This window comes from Nothobranchius furzeri, chromosome 1 (assembly GCF_043380555.1).
Source record: "Nothobranchius furzeri strain GRZ-AD chromosome 1, NfurGRZ-RIMD1, whole genome shotgun sequence".
Classification (NCBI taxonomy): domain Eukaryota; kingdom Metazoa; phylum Chordata; class Actinopteri; order Cyprinodontiformes; family Nothobranchiidae; genus Nothobranchius; species Nothobranchius furzeri.
The window spans coordinates 80,579,805-80,600,250 of record NC_091741.1 but is presented as its reverse complement, the minus strand read 5'-3'; the positions used below and the strand labels follow the sequence as shown (position 1 = coordinate 80,600,250).

Genomic DNA, 20,446 nt, shown 5'->3' with positions numbered 1-20,446 from the left:
GGTAAGAGCTGTTGCCTGGCTGCGAGAAGATCCTGGGTTCGCTTACCGGCCTGAGATCTTTCTGCATGGAGTTTGCATGTTCTCCCTGTGCATGCGTGGGTTCTCCCCGGGTACTCCGGCTTCCTCCCACAGTCCAAAAACATGACTGTTAGGTTAACTGGTCTGTCTAAAGTGTGTGTGTGTGTGTGTGTGTGTGTGTGTGTGTGTGTGTGCATTATTGTTGCCCTGCGATGGACTGGCTCTCTGTCCAGGGTGTACCCCGCCTGAATGTTCATTGATTGACCGCTGGAGATAGCCCCCCCACGTGGACAAGCGGGTTCAGAAAATGGATGGATGGGTTTTGGGTTGCACAAAAAAAAACAAAGTTATTGTTTGTTGGTGGACCAATACATCAATCAACAACATATCAAGTATGAAGTTTTATTTAATCAATCAGAAGTTATTTTAATTTTTAATTTAGCGAAGACAAAAATAAACATTTGTGCTTCAATCCAGAAATAAAATACATTAGCGACACATCTGGTCTTGAACTTTATCATAATGGTTTATATTTTAATTATTTGATTCTACTATATTGTAAGAATAATTAATATTAAAATATTCAATCAGATTAGCAAGATTATATCTAGGCATAGCTTTGTTTGATTGCAGCTGGAGATTATATCCATCGTTTTAGATGTTTGGTTTTGCAAAAATTATGCCTTGTGATTAAAAAAATTTCAGCAAAATGTGAGAATTAGGTTTCAACAAATTGTTGGAAAGTGCCAACATTACGCTAGAAGCTGGTCAAGATCCTTTTTTGTTATTGGACATGTCAACACACAGTTCTCTGGGTATTTGTTGGTCAATGTATTTCTCCCGCTGATGAGTGTTATTGGAAATATGGAGTGGAATTTGATGATCTCCGCTACAGAGTCAAACAACTGAGGAGAAAAAAAGATGTGTTACAATTGATGGAAGTATTAGGAGGGGGTTTGTCAAATTGTACGTATACTTGCATCTTTTGATCGTTGTCCTGTTCCAAGTGCATACTTCTGGGTGGCCTCAATAAATCGAATTTTTACATTGTAAACTTTCTTCTCGTGATAAACAACCAGCACCAGGGGCTCACTGTTGGTGTTGATGGAGCAGTCTCGAACTAAGAAGGCCCCGTCCTGATAGCAGAAATGGAAAAAGACAGAAAGATTTTAGTGAATTATTTAGAATTAGATTATTAGAAAAGTGTCTTGTAACTTTTACCAAGGACTACATGGATCTGATGCAGACCCATTGGAAGTTATTGTTTACATCCAGGTAACTGCGCAGATCCACACTAGCTGGAGGGTAAGAACCCCGTCGTCAGCCATTATTCAGATCTATATCTTCGTGATTTAAGATAACAAAATAAAACCTAGGGATTTAGATATTACTACTTTAGATAATCTAACACATTTTTGTGTACCTGAACAAGGAAACATCTCAAAGCTAACAGTGCTTAGCACAATGCTGCCAAATTTGTTTGAAATAGCAGCTGAACCTAGAGAGTAACCAGATCTCTTCTATGTTTTTCGGGTTAATGCTGAACGATCGTTGTGCCACCGTTCTTCTTTGGAGATTAACAAAATGCTCTGTTTATTCTGACGAGCAGTGTAACAGAAACGCAAGCGAAAAACATTAGCGGATTCCCACTCCAATTACACAACACTTTTAGTGTAATTATTATATCAAGACTGTTACCATGGGTCACACACAGAACTATGAAATTGTCATTTTCATACACATTTATTTCTCAGGACTGATCAGCCCCCTGCTGCTGGATCCACGCGGTCAGTAAGTTCTCCTCGGCTCTTCATCCCCGTGGTCATGCATGATCACATAAAAGAAAAGTGTAGCGTAGCTCAAGGCCTGTAGTTCACCAAAATGACCGTAGGTTGATTTCTTCATAAAGGGCAGGCCAATCTGACACCGGAGGTGTTGACATGAGTATCTATGAACTTGAACAGTATCTTTAACTTATCCACAAGACATCAAGACACCTGCCATCATTAGAGGCAAAAATATAGTTTATAAAATCAATGTAATACTATTTTTCTACTACTAATGAGGACACAAAACAAATTATCGGGGGAGGTGCCGGCTTCATGACCTCCAGCCCGGGGGTGGGAGGCCTGGGTGTGGGCACGGGATGTCATGTTTCAGTGGGTCAATGTTTAAGTTAACAATAAAAAAGGAGATTTTTTCTTTCTCTTTCATTTTTTTAAAATAATTGGATGAACACATGTACTTCCTATAGGGAGCCTAAGTGAGTGAGTGAGTGATGTTTATTTGACATGGACACAGCAATTACATTGGACGAACCAGATGCATTGTTTAGTGTGTTAGCACACGTGCTAATTTGCAACACTTGTCCATAGAACCTTTCTAAAAAGTAGAGTACATTTAAATAAAATACAAAGAGATCAACAATAAATCAAAGAGAAACCAGATTAAAATTGCAAGCAATTTTCAATAAAAAAGAATAAAAAGAATAAAACAAGGCAATTTGAGCAGCAATGCAAGACTTTAAAACTATTCATGTAGACATTGTTGTTTAGACTTTAACCATTTTTTGAGTTCTTTGTTAAAAACGTTACTGTACGTTTCTAGTTTTAGGTCAACAGGTAGAGAGTTCCAAAGTTTGGCCCCCTTTACAGAAAGAGCAGACTGACCAAAAGAAGTCTTGCACCGCGGGACGAGACAATCGCCGCAGGTGGAGACTCGAGTGATTGTTCTATGAGAGCTCTGACGTCTGATGGCCACAGTAGAGAATAGTTTAGACAAGTTATCATTTAGACAATTGAAAAAGAATCTTAGAGTGCTAAAATTAATAAAATTTTCAAAAGTGAGAAGATTATGTTTCCTTAAAATGTGACAATGATGTCATTTCAATGGTTTCTGGTCCATAATTTTTATTGCTTGCTTGTATATTAAGACTATAGGTTTTAGAGTGGTGGATGAAGCCTGTGACCATGATGTAATGCAATATGATAAGTGGGGAAAGATCAGTGCATGCATGTACAGTTTAGCAGTTTGGTGTGACAGGTTCCTTCTGATAAAACGGAAACAGTTTAAATTTGTTTTAACCTTATTACAGACGTGCTTAACCTGACTCTCAAATTTTAGGTGTTTGTCTAGGATGATCCCAAGGTACTTCACATCACTCCTTACTTCAATGATTTCCTCTTTAATCCTAACCTGAAATAGTTCCTGATCAGGCCTGTTTCTCATGGAGAAGCATATGGGCACAGTTTTTTTAACATTAAGAGTTAGGTGGGATGACTCTAGCCATTCTGAGATGTCTGATAAAGCCTGCGTCAGGCGCTCTCCTGCCAGGCCAGGTGTTTTTGTGGACACATAAATGACGGTGTCATCAGCATACATCTGGCAGTTGACGCCTGAGCAGCTCATCGGAAGGTCATTAATGTACATTGTAAACAGCAATGGACCAAGCACGGATCCTTGTGGTACACCCATGTTGTTTGCAAGCAAACTTGACTTGACCTCATTAACCCTAACACACTGCTGTCTACCCTCCAGGTATGAACGGAACCATTTCAAAGCTTCAGGTGATATTTTAAATTGCATTAGTTTATTAAGTAAGATGCTGTGGTTTACTGTGTCAAAAGCCTTTTTTAGATCCAGAAACACTGCCCCTACAACACATCCTTTATCCATAGAAGTTTTGATCTTTTCAAGCAGATAAAAATTTGCAGATTCTGTGGAGTATTTCTGACTAAAGCCAAACTGCTGTGAATAAAGCAGTTGGTTGGACTCTAAGTGATCCATTAGTTGCTCAGCTACAATCTTTTCTAGGATATTTGAGACTATCGGGAGGATGGCAATAGGCCTGTAGTTACTTGCTAAGTCCTTTTCTCCCGATTTGTAGACTGGAGCAATTATTGCAGTTTTCCAGCTTTCTGGGAAACTCTTTGTTTGAATTGATAAGTTTACTAAATATGTGATTGGCTCCAACATATAACTGTGATGTTTCTTAATAAATGTAGTATTTAAGTCATGCTCATCTACTTCTGGACCATGGGTGCCTGGAAATAAGAAAAAATGTGTCACGTTGAAGGTTAGGACCCAAGATGCAGATTACCCCAGATGACACGAGGCAGGAGCAGTTTAAAAGTAAATCCTTTTATTTTAGATGAGGAACGAAAAATCCAAAAAGGGCAGGAAGCCCAAAAACCAAAGTCCTGAACAACAGAAGAACAAAAGCTCACTTAGAGCACAAAACCTGGAGACAAGGCGCAAAGCTCACATAGAGCATAAAACAATGCTGACACAAACAATGGCCCGACAAGACAATGAGACACAGACAGGGCTTAAATACACTGGGACATGATGGGAGGCAGATGGGCTGCAGGTGTGTGGGGAGAGGATCCAGGTGAAAGCAATTAACTAATCAGGGAGGAAACTAAAATGACCTAACAGTAGAAAACCTAAAGACAAGATGAGCAGGCAAAATAAACTAATAGTCTAGGGGGAAGGGAAACTACAAAAACCTGTGGGAAAACATACTAAAGAGACTAATAAAATGAGAAGCTGAACCTATAAAAACTGCAGAGGGGTGACTGGGGAAGACTGAAGGAACACAGGACCTGGGAGGGATGATCTAGAGGGCTGCAAAACAGGAGACACATGAGGAACACAAAGAGACACATAAAAAGAGGCAGAGAAGGACACAAGAAGGCGCTAGAAGACACAAAAGGACAACCTAGAGAGGGATGGAGAACACAAGGAGACACATGAGGGGAGACGTAGACGCAGACCATAACAAAATGAATGCAATGGGGCTATAAAAGCTATTTTCTAATGTCATTTGATATGTGCCATGGATTTTACATGATGTCCGTGAATTAAAAAAAACACATTTTGATGCCAAGAGCGAGCTTATTTTCAAACAAGTTATTTTAGGTTTTGCGTGTAAATACATGTAGGACTACAAATGTTTGTCTCACTAAATAGATGTCATCAAACACTGTCAAGAAAATGGTTGTGAGTTTGGGTTAGGATGCAAAGAAGGAGCATCCATGTGGTGGAAACCACTATAAAACTAGCCATGTGGTAAAATAGCAGCAACGCTGGGGAGAAGAGATTCTTCATGGTGTTACAAATTAATTCTGAAATTTGCCATGTTTTATCCAGTTACAATTACCCCAACTAATGTTAGGTTTAATTTATTCCTCATTCATTGATCTCTCATGAATTAACCACTAATTAATCTAGGTTTACTATTGATCACTTATTATTCAAGGTCTATTGCTGTAAGTCTGCATAAAAGGTATGAAACGGATAAACATTCACTCAGTGGAAAAGTTACAGAAAGGTGTGCAGAGCAGGGCTATTCAATTGTGGCCCTCGGGGGCCAGTTATTCAGAAGGTTTTAGTGGTTTCTCTGGTCCAACACACTAGATTCAGTGGGTGAATCACCTGTGCAGCAGCTCATCAGGTGCTTCAGAAGCCTGTTAATCACTTGCTTATTGAAATCAGGTGTGGTGAAGCAGCGTTTAAACGAAAATGTGCTGGATGCCGGCCCTCGAGGCCTGGAATTGAATAGCCCTGGTGTCAAGGCCGGACTAACCATATGGGCAACTGGGCAATTGCCCAGGGCCCACAAACTCTAAAGGGCCCAGGGCAGCAAGGGCACGAGCAAAATACTGTATCTGTAATCTCCCGCTTTATATAGGGTGACCATACGTCCGGTTTTCCCCGGACATGTCCACTTTTCACTCTCTGTCCAGGGCGTCCGGACTGTGGGTTCTTGATGAAAATGTCTGGCTTTTCATCCAGGAGCAGGGATCAAATTATAGGGGAGCTGTATATCCTACACATCCAGGGGAGCCGGAAAAAAAGTTTTCTACCTATATTACATCATTTATGGACTTTTTTGCGCAGAGAGCACAGAGAGCGGCATAGCGCTGATCGTTGTTGCGCAGCGCTCCAGGCTGCTGCGTCCAGCGCACGGTCCATTCTCAAAGTGGCGCAACCAAAAAACTATAATTAGCACACGATCGTTCATGTCCGCACATGTTCTCTACTGTCTGTCTTATTTGTGCCTGAAGCGCGCTCTGCTACTGCGGAGCTCATCACCTGTGCTGCGGTGATTTCACCGCACTGACGCAGCATCGAAATGCGCTCTCCACATGCGGTCAGGAGATCCCTTTGATCTCCTCAAAAGTAACTGATGAGGTGAAAAAGTAAGAATCCAGGCAGCAGTTTTTCTGGAGAGTTTAGAGGAGATGCAGGAAGATGAGAGACAGACAGGACAGGAAGTAGTTAAATAAAAACAAGAAAACAAAACAAAAGGTAAAATGTAGGTAGATTTATCTCCACTACACGTTTTTACCGGTATAAAACAACAAGTTACACACATGTAATAATTATACATCTGATACAATTCAGATCACCTTCAACACTCAGTCACACACCCAGGGCCGTTTCAAGACATTTTGGGGGCCAAGGCACCCCCCCCCCATAACTGGGCTCCCTAGAAGCCTCTGTGTAATCTACCCTGTCCAGTAGTGTTAGTTATACAGTGTTCGTAAAAGCCCCTCAGACATTACTGACATGTTCTAATATTATCAGATGAAAAACTACATTATCAGACATGCTGTCTCATCTGCTGCTTTTCTAAACTTGCAAAAAGTAACAAAACCATTTGAAAGCCACTATTTGTGTGTGACAACTTATTTTTTCATTGACCCTATCGTCTAATCTCACAGCTGAAACATGCATCTTTAATAATCTGTGCACAGGAAGCTTACAGATGCTGTAGTAAAACAAAAGGTATTAATAATTTCTTATTAATAAAACCTTGTTGCAGCACTAAAGCAGAACGATGAGATTTTGCAATACATATGCTAAATATTTACATATGAATTGTTTTAGAGCCCTTTTGTTGGCAGAATCTGGTATTATTTTAATTCTTACAACAAAATGGGCCCCAGCATTGTGTGGCGTTGCCATAGTGTGACGTCATAGGCACCGATCCCCTGTCCTCTTGTTTGGAAATGGAAATATGATCACCCTATATTCAACAAACTGTCCACCCGGGCTTTTGCGCTGCACAGAGACGCTTCGCTGCCTATGACTTTGAACGTCAGTTGAGAGTCAGTCTCATGCAGACTGACCAATGAAGAGAGGGCCTCAAGTTAAGACCCTCTCCTCATTGGTCAGTCCAAACGAGGTGGGTCAAAGGTTACCCTGAGCGGGTTATGTGATGTCAGGCATTCAAGTATTGAGTATATTTACTGCATATTACAGTAAAATATTCTGTATGTGACCACATTATGGTGATCCTTGGGTCGTGATGATGGGGCCCTTGAATATTGTTGCCCAGGGTACAACAAAGTGTTAATCTGGCCCTGCCTGGTGTAGAGTTTCAGTCAAGGTTAAGTTGCTTATCACACAGGAACCAAGCTGGTCAAGGCCAGATTCTCAGGCATAAAGAATAGGGAGTGCAGGTCTCCTACGCATTCCTGTAGAAGGAAGTGAGGAGGGTGAGAAAGGAATGTGATGTGAAACTACATAAATGTCTGCCTCTGGGTTTCTCCTTAGAACTGCAGAATGGTGTCAGGCTGTACTTCTTCATGGGTCCTTGAAATAAATTCTGTGGGTCATCTTTTCTCCAGTCTTGGACAAATTAGAAGAATCTGGTTTGGCTTTTTAGCACAACAGTAGTCGTCATTTTAATTACAAACGTGAACAAACAAATGAATCTCTAAATATGTGATAGACATGTGATAAAACTCACTTTTCATTTAAATTGAAGTTCAACATGTGTTTTAGGGTATTAGGCTAAGCGGATTAGAAAATAGCTTTTATAGCTCTATTCACTTACATAAATTTTTTCATTGTTCAAACTGGCCGCGGATTAGAAAATAGCTTTTATAGCTCTATTCACTTACATAAATTTTTTCATTGTTCAAACTGGCCGCTCCATGTGGCCGCAGCTCTTGAGACAGAACTATCTTCAGCGCCTCGGCACAGTGCTTCTGGGATGCAGTGTGGCGCTCAGTATGTAGCCACTCCCATTTACTATAATGGCTTCTATTCAAAATGACGGCGCGGGTGCAGCACGGGCGTGACACGGCGTGCCTCGCTCCGGTGTGCCCTAGGCTTTAGTCTCCTCCACTTGCCGTCGGCTCATGGGCCCTCCAAATGAAAAGGGTGGGGGGTGGGTGGGGGGGGGGGGGGGGTTCCATACGAGAAATAAACATTCCTCTCTGCAATAGAATAAATCTATTGTGTTTTTTCAGCCTTATATTTTACATAAGGCTTATGCATTGCCACATACTAGTCATTTAACGTATCTTATTTTAATTTTCCTAATACTGTCGGCTTTGGAAAGGATCAAAACACAAAAGTGTAAAACTCCACAGACTCAGAAATCAAAAAACTTGACTGTTAGATTTATACTGACTGAGTTTGTGTATTCTGTTGTTTTTGAGATTGCAAAATAAATCTTATTTGCATTACTTGGAAACCCTAGTGAGTTATTGAGACAGTTCTTTGGTGTGTAATATAGAAATAAGTTTGCATAAAAAAGGCAGAGAATGAAGGGTTTAATCTTAAGAACATTTGGATTTTTTTTTGTGAGGGAGATTTCTCAGCCATTACTTCGGCTATCGGCCATTGTTAAAAGTTTTATATCAGTATTGGTATCGGCCCCAAAAAAAGCATATCGGTTGGGCCCTAGTCTAAAGTTTATAAGACACTGTCCAAAAGAGACGATAGAATATCAATCCCTATTGAAAAATGGGAGGTGGATCTATCAGTCAGCTATGACCAGAACTTCTGGTCCCAAACTTGTTTAAAAACTTTTGAAATGATCAGACATCCCAATTTACAATTAATTCAGTACAAAATCCTACACAGAGTACTAGAGCTGAAACAACTAATCGATTTAATCGATTATTAAAATAGTTAACAACTTTTTTAGTCATCGATTAGTTCTTTAATAATCATATTTTACCGCATAAAGTCTATTTTTTACCGCAACCTGACATCGGTTACAATCAGTTAAATTTTCCACCAGTGTGTGGCAGTCATGAGCCACTGATCTACCAGTGGAGCCGTAGAAGAAGAAATGAGCCAATAAGTGCCCTCGGTTTTCATGACATATCACGTTACTGACGCTCATCTTGCTGTGAGAGATGGCGGAACAAGAAGAAATACGGAAGAAAAATAGAAGCGACAAAACAAGAGAAACCCCAGACAAAAACCTCACGAGTATGGGAGCACTTCACTCTAGATGCCTTGAAAAGACGGGTGACCTGCAAAATATGCAAAAACCATCTAGCATGGCACGGAAGCACGACGTCCCTAAGTGAACATTTGAGACGAAAACATGTGGGGGCTGATGCAGCAGAGGAAAGTCCGGTAAGTAACAGAAAATAAACAAGCTAACGCAGATCAAATTTGGGAGCTGAGCTCGTTATAGTGGATGTTAAACATGTTTTTTTTTGCCGCGTCAGTCTACAGTGTTCTACTTCTGATTGACTAGATGCAATCGTGAATCTCCTCCGTGTTGTGTATCATGCGCTTGCCAAATTTAGCACGTCTGTTTATAAGAATGTTCTTGTTAAGAGAAAAACGGCACAAACCCATAACTATGTTCCTCATTCAAAAAAGAACAACTCCGCGGAGAAAAATATACAGACGAGCTGTGTCCAGGTGAATATAACGCGGCATAGTTGTACGCTTTCAATTTTTAAATACAGGAGAAATTCAGAAAGTCTTCTTTTTTTACTATTAAAAGGCTGTTTTACTGTCTAACGCTGTAAAACACCTCACAACACATTTTTGTCAGAATAAATGATCACTGTATATTGTTAATTAATTCAAATAATGTAATATTGATTTAGTGTTGTAGTGTGTGTGCTGCTTTATTTTATATGTGTACTTATTTCAGTCTATTTGTGTTTCTTATGCAGAAAAAAAACAAGCAACAATGGACAACTACATGGGGAACAAGACGCTCACCCCCCAGCAATTCATACCACTTACAAACTCTATTCTAGATTCTACATTATTTTTTATGGAATTTACCTCTTATATTTTGATGCCAAAAAATTATTCTGGACTGATATTTTGCACTGTTTAGCTCATTTTACACCGCTGACTGTGTTCATGTGCAATAAAATAGATTGCAGTCAACTGCACAATTCTCTTATGTTTATCTTTTTCTTAACTGAAATGTATTCATCACTTGTATAGGTTAAATAGCTAAACAATAACAAACCGATTAATCGATTAATCGAAAAAAAATAATCGACAGATTAATCGATTATGAAAATAATCGTTAGTTGCAGCCCTACAGAGTACACTATATAGGTCACCGGATGTTCAGGATGGGGTTTGTGTCGTCTGACACCTGTACACATTACACAAACAACATTCCTGACAATTAAATTCATGCACTGTGGTCCTGTCCACCTGTCCAGGAATTCTGGGGTAGAGTATGTGAAGACCTGTCAAAGTGTCTGAAATGTCATATCCCAACTTCCCCCTCTCTTTGTTTGCTGGGAAACCTGGACAATGTCCTGCTTGAAACATCTTTGGTTCACGTGGTTCTGACTGCCATATGCATCGCTAAGAAAACTATCCTCATGAATTGGAAAAATAGAGATACTCTTTGCATTAACCAGTATAGAAATATGTTGTTAGATCATATTGCACTTGAAACAGCCTCTGCTTCCACTTCAAGTCAATCTCTTTGGGCTCATTTGATCGGTTCCATCACGTAGTGATTATGGGGGGTCACTGATAGTGTCCTGCGGGGTGATGTGGGTGATGGGGTGGAGGGTCTGAGTTTGGGGTATCCGGACATTTCCTGAGGGTGGGTTCACTGGGGGCGTCTGGGGCTGGGGGGCTGCTGACCCCCTCTGGAGGTGCTTGGGTTGCCTCGGGGGGTGGACTACTGGCGGTTGTGAGTGGGGCCCCTTGGGGGTCTTGGCGGCGGCCATGGGTTGCTGCCTGGCAGCTGCATTACCCCTGGGTAGGTCAGGGTGGGGGCCTGGGGGTTCGGGGTGTGGGGTTGGCCAGCCCCGTGTGGGGATCTGGGCGGGGCCTTGGGGGTTGGGTCCTGACATGTATGCTGTCGGGAAGAAGGCGGGAACATACAGCAGTGCCTGCCCTAGGCTCAGGGGCCTCGGGTAGACCTTGGCTCCTCTGCTGTCCATCATGGGGAGGGGGCTGTCCAGGAGGGGGTGGACCCTACCTTACCTGGATGTCCTATGTCTTATATATTCTGGAAGCTGTGCAAATGCAGCGACAGGAGTAGATATTCTGCTGGGGTGGGGCTGCGTTGGTTCACTCGGACTCCGTGGAGCTCTGCAGTGCTGCTGCTTTGGGCCTTGGCAAGATGGGCTGTGGTCTCCATGCCCTGGGTAGCATTTTGACAATGGAGGTGCCTATTGGGGCCAGTGGGGGAGCTGGGTCCCTGGAGGGCTTAGGCCAACCAGCCATTCCTCCCCATCCCCACACATTTTTCTCCTCCTGCTCCTTCGCATCATCACACAAACATGCACATAGGACTTTGGGGAGTGGACAGGTCAGGGGGTGCGGGTATGGACCCCATTTCCGCGTTCCTGTGGCAGCCTGCCCCCCAATTTATTTTTCACATTAAACACTTCCACCAACGACATTCCACACAAACACACACTTAGGGCCTTGGGAGTAAGCACATACAACGGCATTTGGCAAGGGAATCTTTCAGCCTCATCCCATGTGCCGGTGCCCACTTCCAATTTTAAACTGCACTTGGACACAGAGGGATGTGGGGGGAAGAGGGGTGGTGTGGTGGCATCAGCTGGCATAGACCAGATGATGCCTGCCCTTCCCGCTCACCACAGCCATTAATACACCTCATCAACACACACCAAAACTGTATTGGAGCAGGCAGAGGGTGACTAGGGGGTCTTAGCACACCTCTGTTGTCGCTTGGCTTCCCAGGGCTGGAGGCAGATCTGGCCGTCTGGCTGGGGTCTGGGTGGTGGGTCGCTTCGCTCAGCTTTGGGCGGGGGAGCCTGCTCATCAGCATCCCAGCAGAAAGGGTTGAGCTCTGGGAACCGGTGATGGTTATACCCTTTGTGCAGCAGTACCAGGACCAGAGTGAATAGGGTGTGTATGGGGAGTATGAGTGGGTGTCTGGCGTGCATTTTTGTTAGTCTTAGGTTGTATGTGTATGTGTGAGCATGAGGGAGGGAGTGTGTGACTGTGTTTGTGTATGACTGTATATGTCAGGTGGAGCCTTTGACTCCTCCCCTCTCCTGGGACTTCTTTTGCTGCTATACATATTTGCCTCCCCTCCCCCATCACACTTGGTGTGGTGCCTTGGTCTGCCTGAGTGTTCACGGCTCCTGGGTCAGGGGGTTTAAGATTTTTAGCGTCTGCCTGATTAAGCCCGGTGGCTGCCTGGTGGGATCTGGGTCCCTTGGCTCTGTTGGGTTCCCGGCGGGGCTGGTCGCCCCTGTGTCCCGGGTCGCTGGGTTCTGGGCTTGGCCGGCTTGGGGGGTGGGAGGCTGCGGGCGAGTCTGTGGGCTTGCCGCTATATCCCCCGGGACTCTGCCGGCTGCTGGTTGTGGCCACCCGGGGCAACCCTCTGCGCCTCCCAAGGGGGGCAGGGGCTTTTCTGGTCACAGTCTCCCTGGGGTCCCTGCACTCCGGGGCAGCTCCTGAATCTCTGAGACTTGGAGCTCCTTCCATCTCCTATGCATCTTTGGGGGCAGATCTGTGGCTTCTCACACTCTATTGAACGCTCCTATAGAGAAACCTTACATATAAAAGCGCTGGGACGCACACAGGTGCTCACATGGTGCTCTCATAAGTATGGACTTGGGCATGTTCAACACATGTCGGCTGTGGTTGGAACTTAATGCACTGTGATTTATTATCGTGATTGTTCGGTAAAACAATGTTGATTTTATATTTCCTCATCAGGTTGACGCAGTGATAGCTTGCTCCTGTTGTATTGCGGTGTGTCCCTTTTTTTCTTTCTCTCCTTCTGCAGGTCTAGAAGCAGACTCATTGTTCATCATTGATTGTTTGTTTTTGTGTTGTCTATTATTGTTGTTGTTGTTGTTGTCCTGGGAGATTTTAACGAAGCCAATCTGAGCGATGAGCTTCCCAAATATAAGCAGTACATTAAATGCCGACCAGACAGGAGAAAACACTGGATCACTGTTACAGTTTGGTAACAGGAGCCTATCATGCAGTGTGCCCCATGCTACGCTCCTGCTTTCTGACCATCCATCTGATCCCAGCATACAATCAAAGGCTGAAGCTCTCCAAACCTTTGAAGTCAATAAAACAGTGGAGCAAAGAGGCTTTGGATGAGCTCCACACAAGCTTAGAAACCACAGACTGAGATGTAATGAGGGCTGCCTCTGACAGTTTAGATGAATACACAGATACCATCACCTCCTACATTTACCTCCACTAGGACAGCATCGTACCATCACGCACCAGGGTGAGTTATAACAATGACAAAGCTTGGTTTAACCCAAAACTCAGACCTCTGTGGTTAAAGAGAGAAGCTTTTAAAAGTGGGGACAAGGACTTCTATAGAGCTCCGGGAGTTGACGTCACTTCTCCCGGCATGCAACAGTTCAAATCGAAACAGCGCCTTATTGGCATGCAGAAGCCCGCAGCTAGACTATTTGTTATTGCCAGAAAACTCAATCAAACGGGAAATTTGGTAGATTCCTGTTGTGCCCCAGGATGCAGAACAGACACGAACAACATAAGGAATGAGCCATCTACAGGATTCCCCAAGATCCGGAGCGCCGCAAACGTTGGATCATTGTAATAAAACGTGCTAGTGACCGGGCTAAAATGAAACTGTGAAATCCCAAGAGTAAAGGTTTTTGCTTATGCAGCGACCACTTCATATCAGGTAGTCAAACCAACGTTTCCTCAACTGTATTATGGTATTTATTTTAAATGCTTTTATTACGATTCTTAGTGGGCTTCCTAAACTTATTACTCATAGTAACAAGTAAATGTCACGTAAAACGTTGCCTCGTGATTTCTGCCTTCTGCCGTTTACGTGTTTTATGATCACAGCAATTAACCGGCTAAGCTGTATTTAATTTTTAAGCAATGGTTGATCAATTGTCAGATCACACATAAAAAGCACTTTGGATTGCTATTATCTGTCTCACTGAGACAGATCTCAGACAGATCCTGAGACGCTCCTGCCTGACATATTTATTTTATTCACGGAAAAAAAATCTAACTAGTGATTTCTCTTGGCATTCAGTTTATACATTCAAACAGCACAGCACTCTAAACTACTTACTGTACGTGTAAATCTGTTATTTGTCCATCCATCCATTTTCATCCGCTTATCCGGAGTCGGGATGTGCGGGGGCAGTAGCGTCGAGAGGCCCAGACTTCCCTCGCCCCAGCCACTTGGGCCAGCTCCTCTGGGGAAATCCCAAGGGTTTCCCTGGCCAGGTCCGGTAGAAGTCCGCTCCGACAGCTTCTGGCGTTTTTAAAAAGTATCTCAGGGGCACGGTAAGGGTTGGAGCAGTGGCGGTTCTACATCGAATTACTCCCCGGGCGAGGCCCCCTTTGAGCGACCCCCCTCCCGCCCCCCCACCACCACCACACCACCCCACCTGCACGAACACACGCATGTTTTCTACAAACAGGCATGTTTATTAGAACGACTATTGAACATTCATTTTTCTAAGTTGCACATATTTACATTAATTACTATGAAGTTGTCAGAATGTAAAGCACTATACATTATATACTGTATCAAAATATATAGAATCAAATATACAAAAACAAACAATAACTAAATATTAAGAATATATGAACATAATAGATAATAAATATTCTAAATAGCAAAAATATTTCACACATAACAAACTAAAGATAATCACTACAGCATTGCACTTAGAACAGAAAACACAAACTAAAATTAAAACCTAACCTTGATGCAAAGTCATCAATAATGTCATCACATGAAATCTGCTCCCCTACTGAGTGATTGGTACTAATCAGAGCCAGGTTAGTGAGCCGCCCCTGAAACATAGGTGACCTCAGGTATGACTTGATCAAGTTTTGAAAAGCTCCTCTCAGCTTGAGCCACAGTGACTGGCAGAGCAGTCCAAAAGTTGGGTAGATCTCCAATAGATCTCATGATCCATAATATTTTAGAATTGCCTCTGAAATTGTAATTTAAACTGACATAAAATAACTGTAGACTACCAAAAATGCCAACTTTTACAGAACAAATCATGTAAAAATAATCAGTGCAGCCATCTGCAATAAATAAACAGGATAGTTAGTGGTGACTGGGGTGTTTTCTTCTGCTTGTAGAGTTGTTTTATTTATTATTATGTGAACATGATCAACATGTGTTTGTTGTTGTTCAGGCAGGCCACAGGCTGCAGTGAGCATTTAACAAATCCTAGTTTGAATCAGTAAAAAACGATTGAAGGAATTTTTTCAAACCATTTGAATATTCGTTTCAATATTTCAGCCCTATTAGCTCTGTTAGCAATTAGTTGACAGCATTTAACCGTTAAACATGCAACATGCAACATGAGAGCATACCTTTATCTTTCTCCTCTTTTTTCTTTTTTTTTTCCCCCTGAATGCAGGCACCTGGTGGTTTTAGCCTTTTTATGTTCATCTCTTCTGTTTGGCTCCTGACTCAGTAAGTTTCCTTTAGTCAGGACTAAACTATTTGACCTTGATGGGGGGGTGACCACAAAATCGTTTTGTTTTTCCTTTTTTTATTCGGCCATTTCACACAATTCAGAGAAACCTGAAAGAATGATAGGCCTGTGTTTATGATATTATGAATGAAATGTGGAAGAACGTTAAGATGTGATTGACTTTAGCCATGTTGATACAGTTGATTCAGCCCCTACACGCTCATTTCATTTGGGAAAGTCGCAGAGGTGAATTCTCCCGCCGCACCCCTCCCCTTCCTGTTCTTCATACACACACGTTCTCAGTCAGCAGGAGCGCCTGCAGCTGCAGGGGGCGCCAACTTGCTGTTTCCAATCCAGACACTGTCATATGAAAGATAATAGAAAACCTCGGTGCGGCGCAGATTTCCTTTTTTTTTTTTTTTTTTACTCAGCGCTTGTGCGCCCCTTTTGTGTCATGAAAAAATGCCGCTCTGGGCAATTGCCCTGTCTGCCCGTGCCTAAAACCGCTACTGGGTTGGAGATGTTTAGTCTATTTAATTTCTGACTATATAAAACGATTTCTTCGGTTTTAAAGTGTGAAGTAAACTCCGACGAAGTAAAATCCAAGCCGATCCCGTTCATGTTCATGTTTACGATCCGTGTTTGTTTACCTTTTTTTCCTGCCAATATGGCGTCTACTAACTGAGAATCACATGGGGTCCGGAGCTCTATAGAGATGCTAAGTGCATGTCTCTAGTGAGGAGTTGAAAATGCTCATAGACACTGGAGCCAGCTTGTCAGCACAGTGCTTTAGAGTGGCAGGAGATACACCCTCAGGGCCAGGGGCTTTCTGTGCATTTAAGGCACTTACACAGACACTAGCATCAGCTTCATTCTGCCTGGACCAGGTTGGGAGTGTTCTCATTCAGTGCGTTTACATGCAGCCAGTAACCCTTTTAAAACCCGAATATTCACAATAACCCGGTTCCGCAGGTCCTTGTAAACACCGCCAAAAACCCGAATATGCTCATACTACATATCCGGGGTACACCTGGGGTAACCCTTTTCTAACCCGAATGTTTGGTCGTGTAAACGCATATCGGGATATCCCCATCAAAGCGTGTGTTCTGCGCATGCTCTGTTCGCAAGGAATCTTGGTCTTTTGAGTAGCGAGACGTCTTGTATGCGCCAGAACACTGGAAGTAAACAACAAGTTGGGAGCAACATGGCGAGTCGCGGCACAGCATCATACTTTTGGAGTGACGAAGAAACTAAAGCACAAACAAATGCGGTCGTTATCTCTTCCAAATTGGGAAACATGTTGTTGTTTTCACGGATACCAGAACAAAAAGAACCGGAAATGAGACATATTGCGTCTGGACGTAGTCCATATGTCTTGACGCTACCCCAACGTCCGCATTTAAATCAGGTTATGCAAATTAGGGGTAACTCTTTCTATTTATGCTTGTAAACGGGTTATTCTGATCAACTCAGAAACCCGAATACCGACCTTAACCCGATCATAACCCGGATATTGGCTGCATGTAAACGTAGCTTTGGAATTTCTCATGCGCAACTGGATGTCTTTTCAGCTTTCTTCCCAATGCTAAGTATATGCCTGGAGATGAACTGGTCCAACACGCCCACTGCTGACTGATTGGCCAGCTCAAAATGACGCCTACCTCTTGGGAGAGCCTCCGATTGGCAGATAGAATCAGCCCGCGGGGGCTTCCCATACGTATGCACAATTCTTTATCATTCTGAATACTGTGGAGTTAACAAGCCTCTGACTGAAGCTGTTTTTCTGTCTCTCACTGCTGTGAGGAGGCACACACACATAATGCTGCCAGGCACAGCAAGCAGGATGCAAAATCAGTCTGGGAGTCTTCAAGAGCAAGACTGCTCAGGCCGTTGTTGTTTAATAATGGAGAAACTGCAGACTTCTCCATGCTCTTTTGCCCCACCCACATGCTCAAACATGCGCTCATAACACCACAGACCACAGACCAACAATGTGTTCAATCACGTCCGCATTCCTAAGGCAGTGTTGTATGAACACAGCCAGGCTGAGGCAGACAGAGCAGAGTGGAGTACATGCTAGTAAGTAAGTTAGACTAGTGAACTAGACCAAATTCTTGCTTTGCAAAGTTTGGTCTAGGAACACACCACTGGAACCTCTGCAGCCCCTAACAGCATTCTGACTGGCCAATCACAGCTCTCTAGAGGGGTTTCAAACACATAAAGAGCTGTGATTGGTCCATAATAGTGGGCCAATCATAGTGCTCTATCTGCTTAGTGAACAAATCACAGAGCTTTATCTGCTTTGTTGGCCAATCAGGGCACTCCATATGCCTGGTGGGTGGGATGATGCAACAGAGTGAAACAAGATGGCGACAGCTCGTTTGAAATGGTTTTTACATCAATTTTGGACTATTAGACTTTGGGCTTCATTAGAATCAGGAGCAGATAGATGTATTTAAGTGCTTTTATTTTTTTTTTTTAGTCCTTCTTCAACTGCGGACCGCCTCATTTACCGAAAGCTGTTGCGGTGAGTATGTCACATTCATTGTCCAGTTGCATGCGGAGATCATTTGAAAGACAACGGTAGAACCCGCCCCACAACCGAGAGCCGTCAATGGAGCGTTACCAGACTAAATAAAACTTTTATTTAGTCTGGCTTGCCAGGCTAGTAAGTATAGTGGCATTCGTCTTGAACTGCTTCCTGACATCTGCCTCATGAATGTAAAAGGCTGTAGTGGAGGTGTGTGATGTGGGGTCCTCATGGGTGTGGTGTGGGGAGGAGGGTGTTCTTGGGTGAGTTCCACAGTGATGGTCATATGGTGTGTTCCAGTTGTCCTCTGAACTCATTTTCCCTAGATAAGTTAGCTGGAAATGATGCAATGAACTCAGAACTCCGAGATGCACGCTCGTAGGTTTCAGAGGACCCAGATCTCCAATTTAAAGATGGCTGCGCCCAAGGCTACCAGGAAGTAGTAATCGTCTTTATTTTTTTCTCATTTATATGTTCTGGTTTATTTAACTTTTGCTATTCAACAGCACCGGTAAGTTGTTTATTGTTGTTATCAATAGTTATGTTGTTGCAAAATTTAACAAATTTAAAAAAATTGTGTTTATGGTTTTCACTTTTCCTGGTGTTAACATTTTTTCATTTGATTTGTAATGTTTTTCAGGTTGTATGTGGCAACTGCCACTATTCTTTAGATGCTTGAAATACTTCGATATATACTTATTTTGGTTTGGGACTCAACAACACTGGTGGCATTCATTTTTTCCAAGTTGGAAGCTGGAATGCAAAACGAGCTTGTTACATCATTTCCTGCTTGGAAATTCTGAGTTCCAAGGACAACTGGAACACACAAATAGCTCAGGATTGGAGGGATGGCTGACTTTAATAACACTCTTGTTGGAGACGTGAGACCTGCTTGGAGGTTCATTGAAACGACAATAGAAGTTGTTTAAACTGTTGGCCAGAGGCAGATTATCAGTGGAGGCGGGGGATTTAAGTTTGTAGCTGGAGATTTTCCGGAAGCTATTCCATGACGTGCTTCAAGACGTCTACCCTAGTTTCTGTCCACAAGAAGCCAAGGATCAGTGAACTCAATGAGTGCAGTAGTGATGTGTCAGTCCCGAACGAACCGGCTCTAAGAGCCGGCTCTTTGAAGTGAACGACAGGAGCTGGCTTGTCATTGGGAGCCGTCCACCCCAACCCCCCCCCCCCCCGCTCTTGCTTTGGTGAAAGTTACAGGCAATTGGTCAACATGTCCAGACTGTCCACACACAGAGCAGTAGGGGCGGGTAAGACAGAGGATCAGAATCAGACTCACAGCAGAGCACATGCGGGTGGAGGGAGATGAGAGGGAATGAGGAGCAGGAAAAAGGTGAGCGAGAGGGAGGAGAGTGCGATGAAGACAGTGAGAAAATGAGCGCCAGCAGTCGAAAAGTGGAGATTTCTTAAAGTGTTCAGTTATTAAATCCATAGAAATGATAAATATTTGATATTTAGCATTTTTTTTACATTAGTAGATCATTTTACATATAGTTTTGCATAATTTTGGTTATAAAGGTACTCTACGCAACAGAAAATCCGAGGAGCCACTTGGGAGCCAAAAGAGCCGGCTCTTTTTGGTGAGCTGAGCCAAAAGAACCGGCTCTCTAAAAAGAGCCGCAATTCCCATCACTAGAGTGCAGACCTGTGGCTCTGACATCACGGTCATGAAGTCATTTGAGCACCTGTTTCCCCCCTACCTCAAGACTCTCACAGCCCCCCACCTGGACCCCTGCAGTTTGCCTATAGAGCCAACAGGTCTGTAGATGATGTCATCAGTATGGCTCTACACTTGCTGCATGTGGACTCCACGGCTACCTACACAATGATCCTGCTCGAGGACTTCAGCTCTGCCTTCAACACAATCCTCCCAGACCTCCTCCAAGACAAACTGTCCCAGATAAATGGGCCTGACCCCATCTGCAGGTGGATCTCTGACTTCCTGACGAACAGGAAGCAGCAAGTGAGGCTGGGGAAGTATGTCTCAGGCCTGCGGACCATCTGCACCAGTTCCCCTCAGGTTTGTGCTCACTCCTCACTGCTCTTCTCCCTGTACACCAACGGCTGCACCTCCAACCACAAGTCTGTCAAGCTTATTAATTTTGCAGATGACACCACCGTCATTGGACTCATCTCAGTCGGGGACGAGTCTGCCTACAGAATGGAGCTCGAACAGCTGGTGCCCTAGTGCAGTCCCAACAAC

The 20,446-nt window shown here is 43.4% G+C and overlaps 1 protein-coding gene across 1 annotated transcript in view; it reads right to left on the bottom strand.

The window, feature by feature from the left end:
* Window positions 1–406: 406 nt before the first annotated feature.
* The window catches only part of LOC107379234 (cytokine-dependent hematopoietic cell linker), a 40,181-nt gene continuing 20,141 nt past the window's right edge, over window positions 407–20,446 (bottom strand). Inside the window, 2 exon segments of the mRNA XM_070550495.1 lie at window positions 407–923; window positions 999–1,154. Of these exon segments, the coding sequence (XP_070406596.1) occupies window positions 771–923; window positions 999–1,154 (309 nt within the window). The 3' untranslated portion in view covers window positions 407–770.